Here is an 18,001-nt window from a genome sequence, read left to right on the forward strand (position 1 = left end):
CACCCGTCTTGTTTAAACCTCCCGGTGTCCCCAGGGTGGGGGGCTCTCCCCACCTTCCTCTGCTCACCCCACCTTATCCGCATGCAGTCAGCATACACGTCGCCTCTTCCGCAGGCCCTGCCCCCCACTACTGGCCCGGCCTCACACCCCACCCCCACCACCCAGCTTCCTCGGGACCTCCCGGAAGACATCAGACTGAAGTCAGCCTCCCACGCTTAACCAGAAGGGGCCGCTCTAGCCCCTTCAGTATTCTGCACAACACCCAGAAACTTGAAGGACACAGCAGCTAATCCCCAGGAATCGTTCCTGTTCTCACCATCCCTCCGGGCCCTGCACAGCGCCGGGCACGTGAAAGGCCCCCTGTAAATATTTGTGGGATGGTTGAGTGGAAAGTGTCTGGGCCCAGCTTTGGGCCACTCCCCACAGGGACCTGAGCAATGGACAGAGGCCCCCCAGTGTCCAGGCCTGGGGAGCCAGAGCTGTTCCCAGATGCCCTCCAAGGCCAGCCTGGGGGCCCGGGGAGTCAGGGCAATGGCACCAGGGGTCCTCGCCTCAGACCAGCCTGTCCACCCCTTCCAATTCAATACTGAGGTGATGTCTACATGTGCTTGTACTTAACATTGGGTTTCCTCTCCCTGGGCCCATTCACGCCTCCTCTTTGACAGAGAATCGGCGGGGCCTGAGCAAAGGCTCCGGTAACAGTGGGCACCAGTGCCACCTGGGCAGGGCAGTGCGGTCCTAGCCGGGGAACCGGGAGGTAGACAGGTCCTCATTCTGTGACAGCTTCACTATGGGACCTCAGTGAAGTTAAGTCAGTCAGTTAAGTGGGGAGCCCGTCACCCTCCGCACCCCAGTCCCTTCTATAAAGTGGGAGAAAAAATCCAGAGTCTCTGCACCAAGATCCACAGTACCCAGCCCGCTCCGCCAGGCCCAGCTCAGCTCCCGGGCCTCTGCAGGCTGGGGCCACTGTTTCCTACCGGTTCCCGGGAGGTTCCGGAGACTACCTTAGCCAGAGGGCAGCCAAGGGCACATTCCCGGGGAAACAGATGCCATTCAAGGTGGCCAGCACAGTCAGAACCTCTGACCTGGGTTCTCCCAAATGCCTCTTAGCACACGCAGACGGTCCTTCTCCTGGAAGCCACCCCACTGCCACCGTCCCCCTTCTCCTATTCCGTCTGCTCCCTTTTTCTCTCCTCATTGCCTCGACCTGCCCCGCAACACCCCCCATACAGGAGCCTGCCCGTGTCAGACAGGAACACCACGTCCCTAGGGGCAAAGGGATTAAGCTCCATGAACTCCAGGGGGTGCAAAGCAGACCCGAGTCAGCCTCTGATGCTTGACTGGAGGGAGCCATGGATGCCGAGTCAGCCTCTGATGCTTGACTGGAGGGAGCCATGGATGCCTGCTTGAAAGTCTGCAGTGCATCGAGAAAATTATGTAAAACTACAACAAACTCCCCATAAATCTAATAACACTTGGCTCGCTGGTGTGTCTGGGGGCGGGGAGCAGAGCCGCGCGCAATTACCGAGCGTGCATGTATGTGCGTGGCTGTGGTTACAGATGCGCACGGCCTGGAAACACAGCCCTGGAAGTCAGGCTCCAACCGAAGCCTTGCACGCGATGAGTCTTGGAACACACGTAGGGCACCGCGTTCAGGGGGAGCAGCGGTGCGTGGGGAGCCAAGAAGGCATCAGATTCGACTCCAAAATCAGGCGTGCCACCCGACGCTGGAGCCAAACACATTAGCTTCATCACATTTTCACATAAATCACATTCCTTCAAAGACTTCACAGTTTGATTTCCTGATGTTTCCAAATTTCTCTGCCCTGCGGCAGAACTGTCAGTGGTTTAATCAAAATGTTGTGCTTCTCGGTGGTGAAGGGAAACTCTGATCCGCAGCCTTCGCCTCACCTGTTGCAAGACGGGGGGCTCATTGTTCCCGGACCCCGGGAACCTCACAGATGCTGGCCTCTAAGCCAGACTGATGCTGGGAACCCTACCTGGATTCTTGCAATTGTGCCATTTGGTCTCATGGGGGCTTTTCCCATCCATCTGCCAGATGAGGGATGCCTCTTACAGAATTAAAGAAAAAGGAAAAAAAAAAAAAAGAAGAAGAAGAAGACAGGGCTGGGGGCGAAAATTAAGGTATCTGATAGGAATTCCCAGTATGTTTCCCATCTTTCGCAATCCCTCCTGTGGCAATTAGAATATGGGTGCCGCCATGACAAAGACCAAAAGAACGGTGGCGTAAACAAAAGAGAAGGCTATTTCACGTGCACATAGCAGTTCAAGGTAGGTATGGCAACGATGCAGTGTTGGGGATCAGCCATCTGGGCTCCCTACGGCCAGTTGCTCTGCCAACCAGGTGTTGCCCTCTTTTTCATGGTCCAAGATGGCTGCTCCAGCTCCTGCCATTGCAACTGCGTCCCGACCAGTGGGAAGCAGAGAAGACAAAGTCGAGGGCAAGCTTCTTCCTTTCAAGAACAGGGCCCAGAGGTTGCACACAATACTCCCACTCATATGTCATGGGTCAGAATTCGGTCATACGGTTACCCTTGGTTGCAAAGGAGTCTGGGAAGTGTAGTCTCTTGCTAAGCGCTACCATCCTAACATACTTTGGGGAACAGGGTTCTGCGCGTGAGTCATTCGGAGCTGAGTGGAGCTGAGCTCAGCCTGAGGTGTCCCTGCAGGGCCTCAACCGAGAATCGCTCATCTTAGGTCAAGGCCCGGGAATGATTGCCTCGGGTCCCGTCTGAGGGTTGGCGTTTATAGAAGTCTAGTGAACATGACCTAAAGCTCAGCATGTCTCCTCCTGGAAATTCTGGGGTCTGTTCCAGTGCAGCTGGTCTGAGGGAGCACCAGCTTGGGACCGGCAATCTGCCACAGTGTGAGCAAAGGGCCGGGCAGGTGGAAGTCTGTCCTCCCGGATCAACTTGGAGTGGAGAAGAACGGGCACTCTGTGCCACAGTCCCGCCAAGCCAGTCCTGCTCGGTGATCCTTGGCCGCCCAGAACCACAGTGGTTCTGAACCGCTGTGCCCTGGACCTTCCACTCCTGGCTCTACTTGAGCTGCAGGGAGTCAGATGGGGCCCTTGGAGGGGTCCTCTCCTCGGAGCATCGGTGGCTCTCTGCCTGGTCCCACTCCTTGGCAGCCTGGGAGGGGACAGGCCTGCCGGCCACTTCCCAGCTAGCAGTAGATGAGGTTATGCCATCCAGAGTGAGGGATGAGGGCATGAGTTTTAAGCCACACTCACAGCCCTACCCTAAGAGGGATCGTGCCCCAGCTGTCCCGTGCAGGCGAGCACCCTGGCCGGCCAGGTGGCCCTGCATCACCAAGCAAGGCTCGGGCCTTCCTGCAGACCTCCATGGCCTCAGGGATCATCAGGCGACTCCACCAGCCACCTCTGGGTCTGGCTCTACTCGGACTGCCTTCCCAGGGTCCCAAGACCTCTGGGTGGGCAAGAGGAGGGCTAGCTGGGGAGCCTGCATAGCCCCAGGGCCTGCACCCACACGACGTGTGCGGCAAGTCCCCAGGACCCAGCGAAGGCAAGAGTGGCTGGAGACAGGGAACCCCATACCGCTGAGGAGTAGCTGATCCGGAAGAGAGGCTGGAGGGCAGTGGGCTCATTAGCAGGCACCCACCTCTCCCAGGGACTCCTCACCCCCACCCCCACTTGAAGCCGACAGAACCCTCAATGTCCAGACACCCCCCCCCCACCCCCGCCACCCCTTTCCCCACCTGTCCGAGTGGCTCTGCTGTTTCAACACCCAAGCCTTGGTTGCAGAATCAGTGCATCTGTTGTTTTCTCATAATTTTCCAGACAAAGACCAAAGATCCAGTAAGAGGGGCGGTGTTTATTTGTTTTGCTTTTTTGCTTAGATTGTAATCCTGGTGATTATAGAATATCAAGAAGTAAAATCAACAAAGGCTTTCCTTTCCTGGCCCTGCACGGATCCCCTTTCCTGGTCGATTAGCGCCACCTGGTGGCCCACGGTAGCAGAGCGGCTCAGAGATGTGAGTCCTCTGCAGTAGCCAGACCCACCCACCCCCCTCCCCGCACGCAGCAGGTGTCAGGCGCGTGGGGACGTGGGGGCACTGTGCCGCCCTGCCTGTGGACCTAGTGTCTGGGATGTGATGGGAGGCCATCTGGGGCCTGCTCCGGGATCCAGGAGCGCTGGGCTCTGGATGAGGCTGGAGCGAGCAGAAGGGGCCCCAGGGAGAAGCACATCGACTGCCTTTCCTCTCTGACTCAGTCTATCCTGATGAGACATCACCAGCTGGAGCAAGACCAAAGGGCTGGAAGCTTCTCCCTGACAAGGGAGGCATCCCCCAAGTCTTGGCCAGAGTCTGTGGGTGTTGAGTCAGTTAGCAAAGTAAGTCACGTAGGTGCTGCCCCCACGTAGCTGCCGGCAGGGGCACCGAGATGGGAGAGGGGCAGGGGAACAGCCAGGGGAAGGGGGGTCTGTTGCAAGAAAGGGTTGGAGGATTTCTTTCTGGTGAGAAATGTTCGCTTGGAAGCACTTTTGTCCCTGCTCTAAAGTTACGCTCTCAGGATAGGAGCGCGGGACCAGGAGTCCGGAATGAGCTTGGGCACGGCCAGGCTGACCGCCGCTGGGGCTCAGGGGAGCCAGAGCTGCATGGCTCCCCACCCGATGCTCCAAGGCCCGCAAAGCCTGCGCAGAGATGTTGGCTCGGTGCCGGGAGCAGCGGTCGACATCGAGACTACCTGGGCAGATTGATCAAAGGCAGGCTCCTGTCCTACCCCCCACCCCAGCCCCTCGGACTTTCCGATTCCACAGGTCTGGATAAGATTCTCATGCTTTTTGAGAGATCCTAAAGCAGGCTCCAGCAAGAGGCCCACGGAGGATCCTTGTTGTGGAGATCAGGTCAGACCCCTGCTGGGGTCGTGGCCCTCTTTGAGCATTAGTTGGTTCTCCAATCCTTGTGGGAGGGAAGCGGGCACTGGAGACAGCACCTGTCTTGAACTTGCACAAAGGATTGGGTGTATAAGTAGTCCTGTGAAGTCCTCCCATAGACTCTTGGTCGAGATATGCTACCCTAGAAGTTTCCTTGGGTTGAATTTCATGTCGGAGCCAGGTACATAATGGGGTCTTGCCAGACGTTCATGGACTTGAACTCATGAGACACGTGGGGATGCCATGAATGGAAGCACATCTGTGTCCCCATGGCAGGCCCAGGGCCTAGGATGGCAGTTCTGTCCCTAAGAGCAGGGACCCTCATCGGTGGATGGAACTGTGAGATCTGGAAGGTTCTGCCCTGCTCCCTGCCTGTGTCCACAGGATTTGGAGTCACTGGGGGAGGTGAAGACAGTACAGAAAGGCCTGGAGAAGATTTTCCTGCCCATTTTGCTTGTCCCTTTGGTTAGGAGCCAAACTCCTCAGGCACGGGGAGTGGGCAGAGTGGGTCCCCTTATGTCCCCAGCTCCTGCCAGCGTGCCTTCCTGGCACCTCCCACCCCGAGGCAGAGGAGAGCAGACAGGGGGCATCAAAGGCAAGTGGGTTTGGGTTTGCTTCCTTTCCTTGCTCTGCTCAGAGGATCCGGGCTTGGTTTGCAAACGTGCCTCTCTCCCTCAGGCTAAATTGTGTTTAGCTGATCTGGCCCCCAAGTAGGAAAACTGAAAGAGAAATACTTCTTTTGATTTCCTGTCTGTCCCTGGCTGCTTGGGCACCTCACACCCCCTGCTGCTGCAGAATCCTGGCTCTGTCCTCACCAGCCCCTAATTCCGCGTGCACGGATGGAGTGTATCCTGTGCCCCTGTTGAGGACACAGCAGCCCCACCCACATCCCGCGGCTGGCTGCCACCCTGAGCTGACAGAGCCTTGCTCAGGGCCGGGGGCTGGTTTTGTGAAACTTAGAATTCACTGCCAATATTAAAATCTCCAGATTTTCAGCTTCTCTTTGAATCTCGAAGGTTCTGGTCCACCCAGTCGGGAGCCAAGAGGCAGCTACCCTTTTAGCGGCACCTGCCGTCCTGCGAGCAGGCACCACCTCTGGACGTGAGGAGGAGGCATGTGATGCCAGGATTCCTACAAGCCCAGGGTCTCGAAAGCCGCGAGACGGAAGCTGTCTGGAATCCCACGTGGTCCCCGCCCCCACTGCCAGCGGCCTGGAGGAGGCGCTGCTGGGCCGGTCACTCCTACCATCTCTGCCACTGAGTGGGGCCTTGGGAGATGGTCTGCTGTTACCCCTGAACAGGGGGAGAGAAGGTTCCAGAGCCCACTTGGCTCCCTGGATGTGGGACAACAGCTGGAGCTTCTCTCCTGGCCAGCTGGGCTTCGACATCGCTACACAACCAGGGCAGCGGGCACGTTCACCTCTTAGCGGGGCGCAGACTTCCCTGCCTCGGCAACAATGGCACTTAGCAAATCGGGAGTCTGAGAGCCTCCCGCCAGCTCCTCAATGCCACCTCCTGGACCCGCTTAGCAAGGAAACACTCGGCCCGGGCTGCTTTTTGGGACACGGGGGGCCCCTAGGAGATCAGAGGTCGCCCGGGAGGCTAAGGGCTCAGGAGCCTGTCCCTATGTGGCCTGGACAGCTCAGACCGGCTCCCGGTCCCTCCCACCCAGAAGAAGCGGTACGTTCTCAGGCCCCCTCCCCTTCTCCACGGCGTGTCTACGGTCGGAACAAGGTGCCCCCCCACCACAGAAGATGAAAAGGGAGGGGTCTTGAAGCCCCACGTCCCCAGACTTCCAGAACCAGGAATTACAAGCTCCCTGGGGACTGAGCACTTGCGTCCCTGCGTGTGCACGCCGTCCTGCCCCCGCACAGCCCCTGCACTCCTCCCAGTGAGATTCTGGAAATGTCCTCAGGCCCAGTAGGAGAAGACAGTTGAGGGTGATATGGGGCAAGGGAACAGCATGTGTGTGTCTGGATATGAGACGTCAAATCTAATGAAGATTTTATCCAGTGGAACCCAGGAATCAGAAGGAGGGCCTTTATTCCCATCAATAAGAACACAGTCAAGACGAAACTCTCAGAGCCTGCTAGTTCCCATTGACCTTGTTGCCATGGAAACAGCCTTAGTGTCAACAACTTGCAGGAATCCAAACGGGCTCATTCACGCAAGAGGCACGTGGCCTTGGCCAGCTCCCTCCCGCCCTGGCCTCGATCACGTGGTTCCTAAGTATGGTGACCATACGTCCAGGGTTGCCTGGGAACAGGCCGGTTTATACCATTGTGCAGCCAGATGATCCCAGCACCCCGTCAAGCCTCCAAGGTGACCGGCCTGGACAGCAGGCTAAATGGCCACCCTATTTATGGGTCTTTACTGAGTGTTGAGTACCTGGGCAGGAGTAGGGGATGAGCCCAGGCTGATGGGGAAGGAGGAAGGAACAACCCCCCCCCCCACCACCACCACCAGGCCTCTGGTGAGGGGGGGGGGGGGGCAGGTGTGGTTATCTTTGTCACCAACATTCCACTTGTCACCTGTATGCCATATACCAAGAAATCTCCTCCCGTGCAGAGAAGGCCAAATGTGGGCTCCAGCAGGGCACTGTCTGTGGCGTTGCTGTAGTGACCCAAGCTCCAGCCAGAGTGCCCTGTCACACCTGTAGAAGTTTCTGCCCCACAGAGCAAACAGGGACAGGCGGCTAGCTCTCACCAGCTCCTGGAGTCACTATGGGATTAAGGGGGGGAGGGGGGCGGGGCTTTCCATGTTCTCGTTTCTGACTCTGTCCAGCTCCTCTCCGAAGTGTTCCAGGCTTGATGTTTCAGAGCAGAAAGGAGGTCTCAGAGCCCTCCGCCCTGGCCCGCCTCAGAGCTTCTAATGACACCGTCGAATCAGAATCCTGGGTGTGGGTCTCACGTATCTGTCTCTGAAGTCCCTTGGGGACAGTGACGGGCAGTCAGGTAAAGCATACCTCTTACACGTGAGGAAACTGAGGCCATGAGAAATCAAAGATCCTCCCAAGGCCACACGTATGTGAGGAAAGCAGCTGGAGCCCCTGCCCCCCAGGCCAGCATGTCCCAGCCTGTCCCCACAGGCTCTTCTTTCTATACAGCTAGCTGGGACATTGAGCTCAATGGTTTGCTCTGCCCTTCCCGAAGTTTCACGGCTGCTTAGGGTAGCCATGTCAGGAATGGACGTTTGTGGTTTCTGCAGGACCCCCGGTCAGTGAGTCCCCTCCCACCCCACCCCCAGTGACTGGAAATCCAGGTGAGGAACCCCTGTCTCAGACCCAATCACTGTCCTCACAAATACCTCATCCTCCGGGAGGAGTGTTTCTTTGAATTCCTGTCTCTTGTAGAAACGTCCCCTAAACGCACCCCAGTGTGGCAAGAGAACCCAGGCCAAGCAAGCTTCTGGGGACCCTGGCAGCCCAGGTGTAGATGCAGGGATGGGCTCCTCACACAGGACCCCCTCCCTCTCTTGCTGACATCCATTCCAAGAGCAGGTCCATGGCAGGTCCCACCTCCCACTTCCTGCCCCGGGTTGATGGCCCTGCCCGGGTGCCCACCTGGCCCCCTCCACGGTCAGGGTGGGCAGCGGGCTGGGGGACCACACCTGGCCCAGCCACAGGTCCCAGGGTCTCCTGCATGGTCACCACCTGGGGAATTGGACACCCTGTCCCTCAGAAATGAGTCCAGCTGTGATTGGAAGGGAAGTTCAGTTTCCTAAGGAGTAGCTCTCTCTCCTCCAGTCACTAATTAACCTTCCTGCCGTTCTTTGGTCCCCAGACGGTTGCAGGCTCGGGAGGCCCTGGGAGCCAGGTGGCTTAATGGGAATAGACACGGCAACCGCTCCCCACCCCCACTTATCTGCTGTGTGACCTTGGACAAGTCATGTGACTTTCCTGTCTTGGTCTTCATGTTAATGAAATGGGACGAGAATTCTGCCTCAAAGGATTGTTGAGGGATTAGAGACGTAACCTCTAGACCAGTGGGTCTCAAACTTGAGCCACCGTCGAATCCCTGGGGGGCTTGTTAAGACCCAGACCTAAGTCCCATCAGCAGAATTTCTTATTCGATAGGTCTGGGTAGGGCCTGGGGATGAGCATTTCTAACAGGATCCCGGGTGGTCAGACTGCTTCTGGGACCACAGCCTGAGACCCGCTGCCCAATGCCCTGTCCACATTAATGCTCCGGAGGGGACGGATAATATTGTTACTCGTGTCCTTTTGCAACGTAGTCAACATATAAAGAGCCTAGCGCAGTGCCGGGTTCTGGAAAGTCCCTGATCTCAGGGCCTCTTGAACGTGCACACACATATACACACACTAAGTGTGCAGTGTGCACAAGGCAGGATTGGGTCTCTCCTGGGGCTTCTAGGGCTCCCGCCAGTAAGCTCTTGGGGCTTCCACAACAGAACACCACAGACTGGGGCATTTCGGCCATGGAAATTAATTTCCTCGCAGTTTGGAAGCTAAAGTCCAAGATCAAGGTGTCAGTGGGGTTGATTTGTGGTGAGGCCTCTCTTCCTGGCTTGCAGACGGCTGTCCCTCACCGTGCCCTCACATGGCCTCCGCGGTACGCACACACATTCCTGGCGTCTCTCTTCTTCTTACAAGGACATGAGTCCTATCAGGTCAGGTCCCCACCCTTATGACCTCATTTCACCTCAGTGACCTCCTGAAAGGCCCTATCTCCAAACACAGTCGGATTGTGGTTAGGGCTTCAACTTAAGAATTTGGGGGCACACGATTCTGTCCTTACAGGGCGTGACAGGCCTAGCCTGCCTCGCCAAAGCTCCGCCCCACCCCCCACCTCCAAGGCTGGACCGGAGCAACCATAACCCACGAGGCCATGGCTAGCCGCCAGCACCACATGGCCGTGAGCCCCCTCCCCGTCCCCAGCCCCCTCTCCTAGATCCCAATGACTCTCTTCCCAGTGGTTGGCCGCCTCTTGGGTAAATTGTTCATCAGAAGATACTCTCCAAAGCATGGCCACATGCTGCTGTCATTGATTTCATTTTGATTATTCATATTAGTGGGATTGTAGCTGCCTAGCCATGGGTGGTAATTAGGGTAAGTGTTGAATACAGGCCAGGTCGGCACCAGAGTGGGCTGGGGGTTCCTGTGACAGCCACCCCGGCCCCTGTTCTGCAGGCCAGTCTTCATGCAGGATATGCTGCGGGCAGCCCGGCCAGAGCCATGGCTGGTCCCACGGCAGCAGCGGGACCCCTGCAGGGGGAGGGGGGTGGCACAGGAGCACCCCGAATACCCCAGTTTCCAGTGGAAAGCGGGGCCCTCCTGGCCACTCCAGGCTTGGCCCACCCATACCTGCCTTCTCCCCCAGTGGTACCCTCCCCTGCCCAGCCTTCCAGGGGCCACCCCCCAGGGTTGTGCATGGGAGACCCCCCTCCCTGGGATTCTGTACAAGCTGCACTCCTCCCACTTGAGGTGGCCGCAGATGGGTGGGGGGCTGATGGCTGGGGAACTGGGAGCCCGGTGCCCTCCACCAAGACTTAGCAAACAGAGGGGACAAACGTGACCCAGAGCCACCAGGAGGTTATTTTGCTGGGAATTCCCTTTTCTCCCCTGCCCGCCTCCCTCCCCACCCCCCCAGGTCATGACCTTACATTTAATCAAGTGTATTTTAAATGCAGTTTCCATTTTGCTGCTTTTGCAAAGAGGGAAGGGCTGGAGACAGAAGGCCAGCGCACGTGTTCATTAACCTTCCCTCCATAAAACGCTCTTTTCCCATAGAAATCTCCTTCCCCACTGATTCATTACGTGTCGGGAAGCAGAGCATATGACATGTTAAAAGCCGTCTTGATAGTATTTGATATTCAGTACTAACAACTCACCAGCTCCGAGGAGGGGGCTTCTCTCCCAGCCCCCACTGGAGGGGGAGGGACGCAATCTGCATATTGAATGTGCCAAGACAGTAGGCAATTTGCATTAAGCATCCAGAAATTCTCCGCTTGCAATCTGTCACCCTTCACTGGGTTTTCATTTTATAACCTTAACAACAGAAGGAGGAGAGCAAGAGGCAGAAAGAACGCTGTAAGTGTGCCCGCATGGCAGGGCTGGAGAGGAAGCCTGGGACAAGCCGGCCGCTGTCAGCGCAGAGCGGGGCTCAGAAATGCCAGAAGACTCCAGCAGGGGTGCCTGCCACTCACTCGAGGGATAAAACAGCCCACCCCACCCCACCCCCAGACCCACAACTGGGCTGCCTGTAGGATGCCCTACAGTTCCTCTCTCCAGAGAGCCAAGTTCAGACCCAGGTGGGGTTTTTCCTGAGAACACCTTGGTCTGCCTTTGCAGTGAGCATCTGCTCTGAGTCCTTCCCAGAGGTAGGAGAGGCCATGCTGTTTCTGGAAGGTCTTCTGCTCTCTCCCAGACTTGCAGGTAAAAATTCAGGCTGAGGACAGAGCTGTGTGTTCCCCATCCTGACTGCCCGTGAGGAACTCCTGGGAGCTTTAAAAAAACAAAACAAAACAAAAACCTGGCAGGGCACCTGGGTGGCTCAATTAGTTAAGTGTCCAACTTCGGCTCAGGTCATGACCTCAAGGTCCGTGGGTTCGAGTTCTGCGTCGGGCTCTATGCTGACAGCTCGGAGCCTGGAGCTTGCTTCGGATGCTGTGTCTCCCTCCCTCTGCCCCTCCCCTGCTTGCACTCTGTCTCTCTGTCTCTCTCTCTCTCTCTCAAAAATAAATTTAAAAATGTTAAAAAAAATTTTTTAATTAAAAAAAAAAAGCCCGGCACCACCCCAGACCAAGGATATCATAATCTCTGGGCTGGGGCAGGGGTCGGGACATGCTCTGCCCACCCTCCACCCCAGCCTCTGCTTTCCTCTCTATAAAATGAGGAGTCTAGAAAAGATCCTCAGCCAAGAGGTCCCGGGCACGAGGCCAGGCCAGTGGACCCTGGCCTTCACTCCTGCCTTGACCAGGCTCCTTCTGCTATTATCTGTCTTCCATATTGGATTTCCAGGCAGAGGTTTATTTGAGAAAAGGGTCCCACAGCTGTAATGAGGTCTGCAAAGCCCTGGCCTGGGCCTTCCCTTTCAGCTGCCGGGGACAAGCTGGGGCCTGAGCCAGCAGGATCACAGACCTCCTGGGGCTGCCGAAGAGCTCCCCAAGGGATCCCAAGGCAGCGAAAAGTAGGCCGGAAACCCCAGCACTGCCCCCGGCTGCACATGCCCATCACGCAGCACTCTGAACAGGCACCCAGGACCGCAACTCCAGGCAGCTCAGCTGGCTCAGGGACAGAAGCCACTCAGCAAGCCCCCATCCCCTCGTGATGACCCACCAGAATCCAGGGCCCTCTGGGAGCAGGGCCACGGGCCTCATCAGAACCAGACAAATACCTGGGGCAGGTGCACGGACAAGGAAAGCAGCACCTGGCGGGATTCCCAGCACATCAGAACCCACACACGAGGGGTTTTCTCTGAAAAACGACTGGAGCCCTACATACAGGTGCTGACAAGGAACGGCAGCCATGGAGCTCTCTGCAGGGTGTTCCAAGGCAGAGCCACCGGCGGCTGTCACAGCAAGCAGCTTCCTCCCCCAAGCCCAGTTCCCACGGACATCAGCCAGGCCGTGGAACGAGGCCGGCATTATCGTCGTCATTAATGGTCAGCACAACAGTACCGGGCAGGTGGATGCACTTTCCTCCTGGCCGCCCCATGAGGTACACGCTAGTCTATTCCCATTTTACAGGTGAGGAAACTGAGGATCAGACAGGTTTAGAGACTTGCCCAAATTCACACAGCAAGACTGCAACCTGGACTCAAATCCAGATCTGAATCTGACCCAGCTCCTACTCTCTGGGTAGACCCTCTGCCTCCTGGAGCCTCACAGAGCCAGGGCAGACACTGGGCATTGTGACCGTTCTTCCCCTGGACTCCGTGTGAGAGGAGCTCCGCCAGGGGAGAAAGGAAGTTGTCTTTGCGTTGGCAAAGCCACTGGCCTCTGCCTAGCATGACCCTGCCCTGCTCCCCTTCCCGGACCACCTGCTCCCACTCGCCCCATTTCACAGCGAGCCGGGTCCCTTTGAGAGCCCTGGGCACTGGCTCCAACCCCAGGGCTATGGATTCCTGCCTCTGGAACCTGGCCCACCAGCAGCCACCAGAGAGAGCCGGGCTGTGCCCTGTACCCGACACACCACCTCTCGGCCGGGTCTGCTCCTGCTGAGACCACGGAGCAGTGGGTGTGAAATCCATCAGTCCGCAGGCCCAGGTGGCAAGTCAGTTTATTTTAGACCGTCGGCCCCTCTCCTGCCAGGCAGGCGTGCTCAGGGTGGGCTCTACCCTCAGTCATTCTGTGGACCCACCCCGATGGCAGGGACAACACAGTTCTAGGGCTGGCCATCCAGGCGGCTGGTCATCGGTGGGCATCCACTGTCCGGGTCATGTGGGCCCTTCAGTCCTGCCCCCTGTGCCCCCACAGCCTGGCCTGCAGCCCCTGAGGCCGAGAAGTCCTGTGAGAAGAATCGGAAGCACCCCTCCAGCGGGGGGTGGGGTATCCAGCCCAGCATGTAGCCTCCATATCCTCCGCAAATCTCCACTACCTGCAGCTGGGGGTGGGGGAGGGCCCTCAGAGGCCCAGCCCTCCCTCCCTTGAAGAACCGCTTTGGTGCACTTGGACTTCGGGAAAACGGAAGCAAATCTCTAGGTCGTCCGCTCCCCAGGGTGCACCGTAGGGAAGGGAGGAGGGGAGGCAGAGGAAGAGCACAGAGCTCCCAGGGGGAGTGGGGGTCTCATGGGGCAGCCTGGCCCTCCCTCCTCCGTCCTCCCTCCTCCCCCCCGTGTGTATCACTTCACCCCTAGAGCCAGCAGAGAGGGGGCTATGCTCTGGGAGGGCCCTGCCCCTGCACCCCGTGACCTCTGACCGCCCCCCTGCCCCTCTCTGTCCACAGTCCATGGCATCAAGTGGACCTGCAGCAACGGAAACAGCAGCTCAGGCTTCTCCGTGGAGCAGCTGGTGCAGCAGATTCTCGACAGTCACCAGACCAAGCCGCAGCCTCGGACCCACAACTGCCTCTGCACCGGCAGCTTGGGTGAGCGGGGCTCCCAGGGGCAGGGGGCAGGGGGGGCAGCGGGGGCAGCGGGGGCAGCGGGGGCAGCTGGGGCAGCTGGGCAGGGGGCGCTCTGCAGGCAGCAGGTGAGGCTCTCCTCCTCAGGGGTGGCCTGGATGTCCAGTGGGCGGGGCGGGGTCAGCCAGGAGCCAGGGGACAGCGCAGGACGGCACCCGGGACTGACTCACCCTCGTCCTGCCCACTTGGGGCAGGAGAGAGCAGTTTCCAGAGAGGCAGGTCCCTCTAGGAATGGGGGCAGCAGAGTTGGGGAGTGCAAGGCTTTGGGGCTCCAGGCCTCATGGACACACAGCAGGTACCCTCCGGGCCCCCCCCATCTTGGGTATCGTCGTCAGGAAGCCCAGGGGCCCGGGCACAGGGCTGAGACGGGCTTTTCCGGGAGGTCAGCCCTGAGTCAATGGGAACACTCGAGCTGAACCTCTTTCCTTAACCTCTGTCCCCTCCAAGGATATAAAGCGTCCCGCACTCCCTGTCCTAATGTGCCTGTTTTTCTGATAATGATATTTGCTCTTAGGAATGTGCATTCTCCATTTCCTTCTCTGCCTTAATTAGATATTTCCATTAGAGGGTCATGTCACTTCCCTGAGAAGTCTTTGCGCACTTAGGAATAATGGTGGTGAGGCTTGTAATAGGCGCAGGGGAGAAGTCACCCTTTTATCAAAAGCGAGGTGACCCTTATCAGCTGGAATGAAAATAATGGCAGAGGGGAGAGAAGAGAGAAGAGCCGACCTGGCCACTGCGTGCAGAGCCCTGGGGAGACTGGCCAGAGTCCAGAGACCCTCGGCCTAGAGCTTCTCCCTCTCTGCCACTGAGCTGGGGGGGGGGGGGGGGGGTAGCTAAGGCATTGCCTGCCTTTGCTTGGGTCTTAGAGGGATTTTGACCCACGAAGAGCTGAGGACACAACCCAGGCTGGCCAAATGAGGCAGGGGGACAGATACCTTTCTGCCTCTGGAGCAAAGTCCAGAACCCTCTTTGGTCCTGGGGCCTGAGAGCGAATGCAGAGAGAGTGCACTTGCTCTCTGCAAAGAAACACTGCGCAGCCTGAACAGGCAAGCCCGGTTTGGGGCAGGGGAGAGGGACGCGGCCTCCGTTCTGGGCTGAACCGCCCACCCTGGCCGGCAAGAGCTGTTTCGGTAAATGGTGTCTGTCTCTGAAGGCGGCAAGGGTTTTCCTGGAGGATGACAGACTCTCCCCCTTGTCCTTCCCAACCGCCTATGTCCTGAGGTGCTATCACTAGCATTGGAAAAGCGCATCAAGGAAAAAGCCCCGCCCCCCCGCCCCCCCCCGCCCCCCCCCCCAGGGCGGTTCCATAGGGCGCGTGAGAGACCCCGCGACCCTGCGCGTGGGTGACGCGCCAGCCCCAGGGGTCAGTGGCCTGCCTGGGCCCCCAGCCGCTCAGGGGCACGATCGACGGGGGCCCCGGCTCTGACTCTCTGTTTGCACGTGCGTGCGTGGACGTGTGTGTGCGTGTGCGCGCGCATGCGTGTGTCGTGTGCCTCTCGTTCCGCAGGAGCGGGCAGCAGCGCTCACCACAAGTGCAACAGTGCCAAACACCGGATCATCTCGCCGAAGGTAGAGCCGCGGACAGGGGGGTACGGGAGCCACTCGGAGGTGCAGCACAATGACGTGTCCGAGGGCAAGCACGAGCACAGCCACAGCAAGGGCCCGAGCCGCGAGAAGAGGAACGGCAAGGTGGCCAAGCCCGTGCTGCTGCACCAAAACAGCACGGAGGTCTCGTCCACCAACCAGGTGGAGGTCCCCGACACCACCCAGAGCTCCCCCGTGTCCATCAGCAGCGGGCTCAACAGCGACCCGGACATGGTGGACAGCCCTGCGGTCACGGGCGTGTCCAGCATGGCCGTGGCCTCCGTGATGGGGAGCTTGTCCCAGAGCGCCACGGTGTTCATGTCTGAGGTCACCAACGAGGCCGTGTACACCATGTCCCCCACCACCGGCCCCAACCACCACCTCCTCTCGCCCGACGCCTCTCAGGGCCTCGTCCTGGCCGTGAGCTCCGACGGCCACAAGTTCGCCTTCCCCACCGCGGGCGGCTCGGAAAGCCTGTCGATGCTGCCCACCAACGTGTCCGAAGAGCTGGTCCTCTCCACCACCCTCGACGGTGGCCGGAAGATCCCAGAGACCACCATGAACTTCGACCCCGACTGCTTCCTCAATAACCCAAAGCAGGGCCAGACGTACGGGGGCGGAGGCCTGAAAGCGGAGACGGTCGGCACCAACGTGCGGCACTCGCCACCAGTGGAGAGGGGCTTCAGCTTCACCACCGTCCTCGCCAAGGAGATTAAGACCGAGGACACGTCCTTCGAGCAGCAGATGGCCAAAGAGGCGTACTCCTCCTCGGCGGCAGCCGCGGCCTCCAGCTCCCTCACCCTGAGCGCCGGCTCCAGCCTCCTGCCGTCGGGCGGCGGCCTGAGCCCCAGCACCACCCTGGAGCAGATGGATTTCAGCGCAATCGACTCCAACAAGGACTACGCGTCCGGCTTCAGCCAGACGGGCCGCAGCCCCCACGTCCACCAGACCCCTTCCCCGAGCTTCTTCCTGCAGGACGCCAGCAAGCCCCTCCCCGTCGAGCAGAACGCCCACAGCAGCCTGAGCGAGTCCGGGGGCGCTTTTGTGATGCCCACGGTGAAAACGGAGGCCTCGTCACAAACCAGCTCCTGCGGCGGCCACGTGGAGACCCGGATAGAGTCTGCTTCCTCCCTCCACCTCATGCAGTTCCAGGCCAACTTCCAGGCCATGGCTGCGGAAGGGGAGGTCACCATGGAGACCTCGCAGGTGGCCGAAGGGGGCGAGGGCCTCATCAAGTCTGGGGAGCTGCAGGCCTGTAGCTCCGAACACTACCTGCAGCCCGAGACCACCGGGGTGATCCGCAGCGCCGGCGGGGTCCCCATGCTCCCGGGCGGCGTGGTGCAGGGACTCTACCCGGTGGCGCAGCCGGGCCTCGCCAACGCCTCCGGCATGGAGCTCAGCCTGGACCACTTTGACATCTCCTTCAGCGGCCAGTTCTCCGACCTGATCAACGACTTCATCTCCGTGGAGGGGGGCGGCGGCACCATCTATGGGCACCAGCTGGTGTCGGGGGACGGCGCGGCGCTCTCCCAGTCGGAAGACGGGGCCCGCGCCCCCTTCGCCCAGGCGGAGATGTGCATGCCCTGCTGTAGCCCCCAGCAGGGGAGCCTGCAGCTGACCAGTGCCGAGGGCGGGGCTGGCACCATGGCCTACATGCACGTGGCTGAGGTGGTCTCCACCACCCCAGCGCAGGGCACCCTGGGGATGCTGCAGCACAGCGGACGGGTGTTCATGGTGACCGACTACTCCCCGGAGTGGTCTTACCCAGAGGTAAGCTGGGGCCGCCCGCGGCCTCCCCCACCCGCCCACCGGCGCCCTCGCTCGGCTCAGGGAGGCTCGTTTGCATGCGGCTGCCCTTTGGAGGAAGCTGTGGACCATACAAAGCTGTCCCCTTCCTCTGTCCCCGTGGCCTTTGTCCAGCACGGGCTCTCAGACTCCACTTGAAGGCCAAGGGTCTCCTGGGGGCCAGGTGGCCCTCCCGCTCCCGCCAGGATAAGAGTCTGCTGTTAACCTGGCTTGCGGGTTAGGATTCCACCGACAGTTTTGCTTTGCTTTATGACTGTTTTGAAAAAATGTCCTAGGGCTGCAAAAACAAAACAAAGCAAATTCAGAAAGCACCACCATAGATCATCCCTGTCCATTACTCCCGATTTGCTTCGCTAAACAAAACAAAACATAAACAAATCCCCATCAGATTGAGGAGAAGGGTATAGTCCCGTAAAGCCAGCCTAAAGCCAGCCGTGAAACGTTCTCGGGTAAATCGGGCCTCTACGACATCAAAGGCATGTCACATGACCCGGGATCTCCCACCACCTGTGGCCTCCCCCGCCCAGCCCCGGCCTACTGCCCCCCCCACCTCAGTTCCTTCAGGCTGACCTCTGACATTGAGCATCACTGCTCCAAAGCCCAGGACCGCC

At 59.0% G+C, this 18,001-nt stretch overlaps 1 protein-coding gene across 6 annotated transcripts in view; it reads left to right on the forward strand.

The window, feature by feature from the left end:
• Positions 1-18,001, forward strand: part of CAMTA1 (calmodulin binding transcription activator 1) — an 848,343-nt gene that overhangs the window by 742,170 nt on the left and 88,172 nt on the right. For all 6 annotated transcript variants that reach the window (XM_042994232.1, XM_042994235.1, XM_042994238.1 and 3 more), the window contains 2 exons: positions 13,821-13,961; positions 15,508-17,354. In XM_042994232.1, the coding sequence (XP_042850166.1) occupies positions 13,821-13,961; positions 15,508-17,354 (1,988 nt within the window). The remainder of the gene's footprint in view (positions 1-13,820; positions 13,962-15,507; positions 17,355-18,001) is intronic.

This window comes from Panthera tigris, chromosome C1, assembly GCF_018350195.1.
Source record: "Panthera tigris isolate Pti1 chromosome C1, P.tigris_Pti1_mat1.1, whole genome shotgun sequence".
NCBI lineage: Eukaryota > Metazoa > Chordata > Mammalia > Carnivora > Felidae > Panthera > Panthera tigris.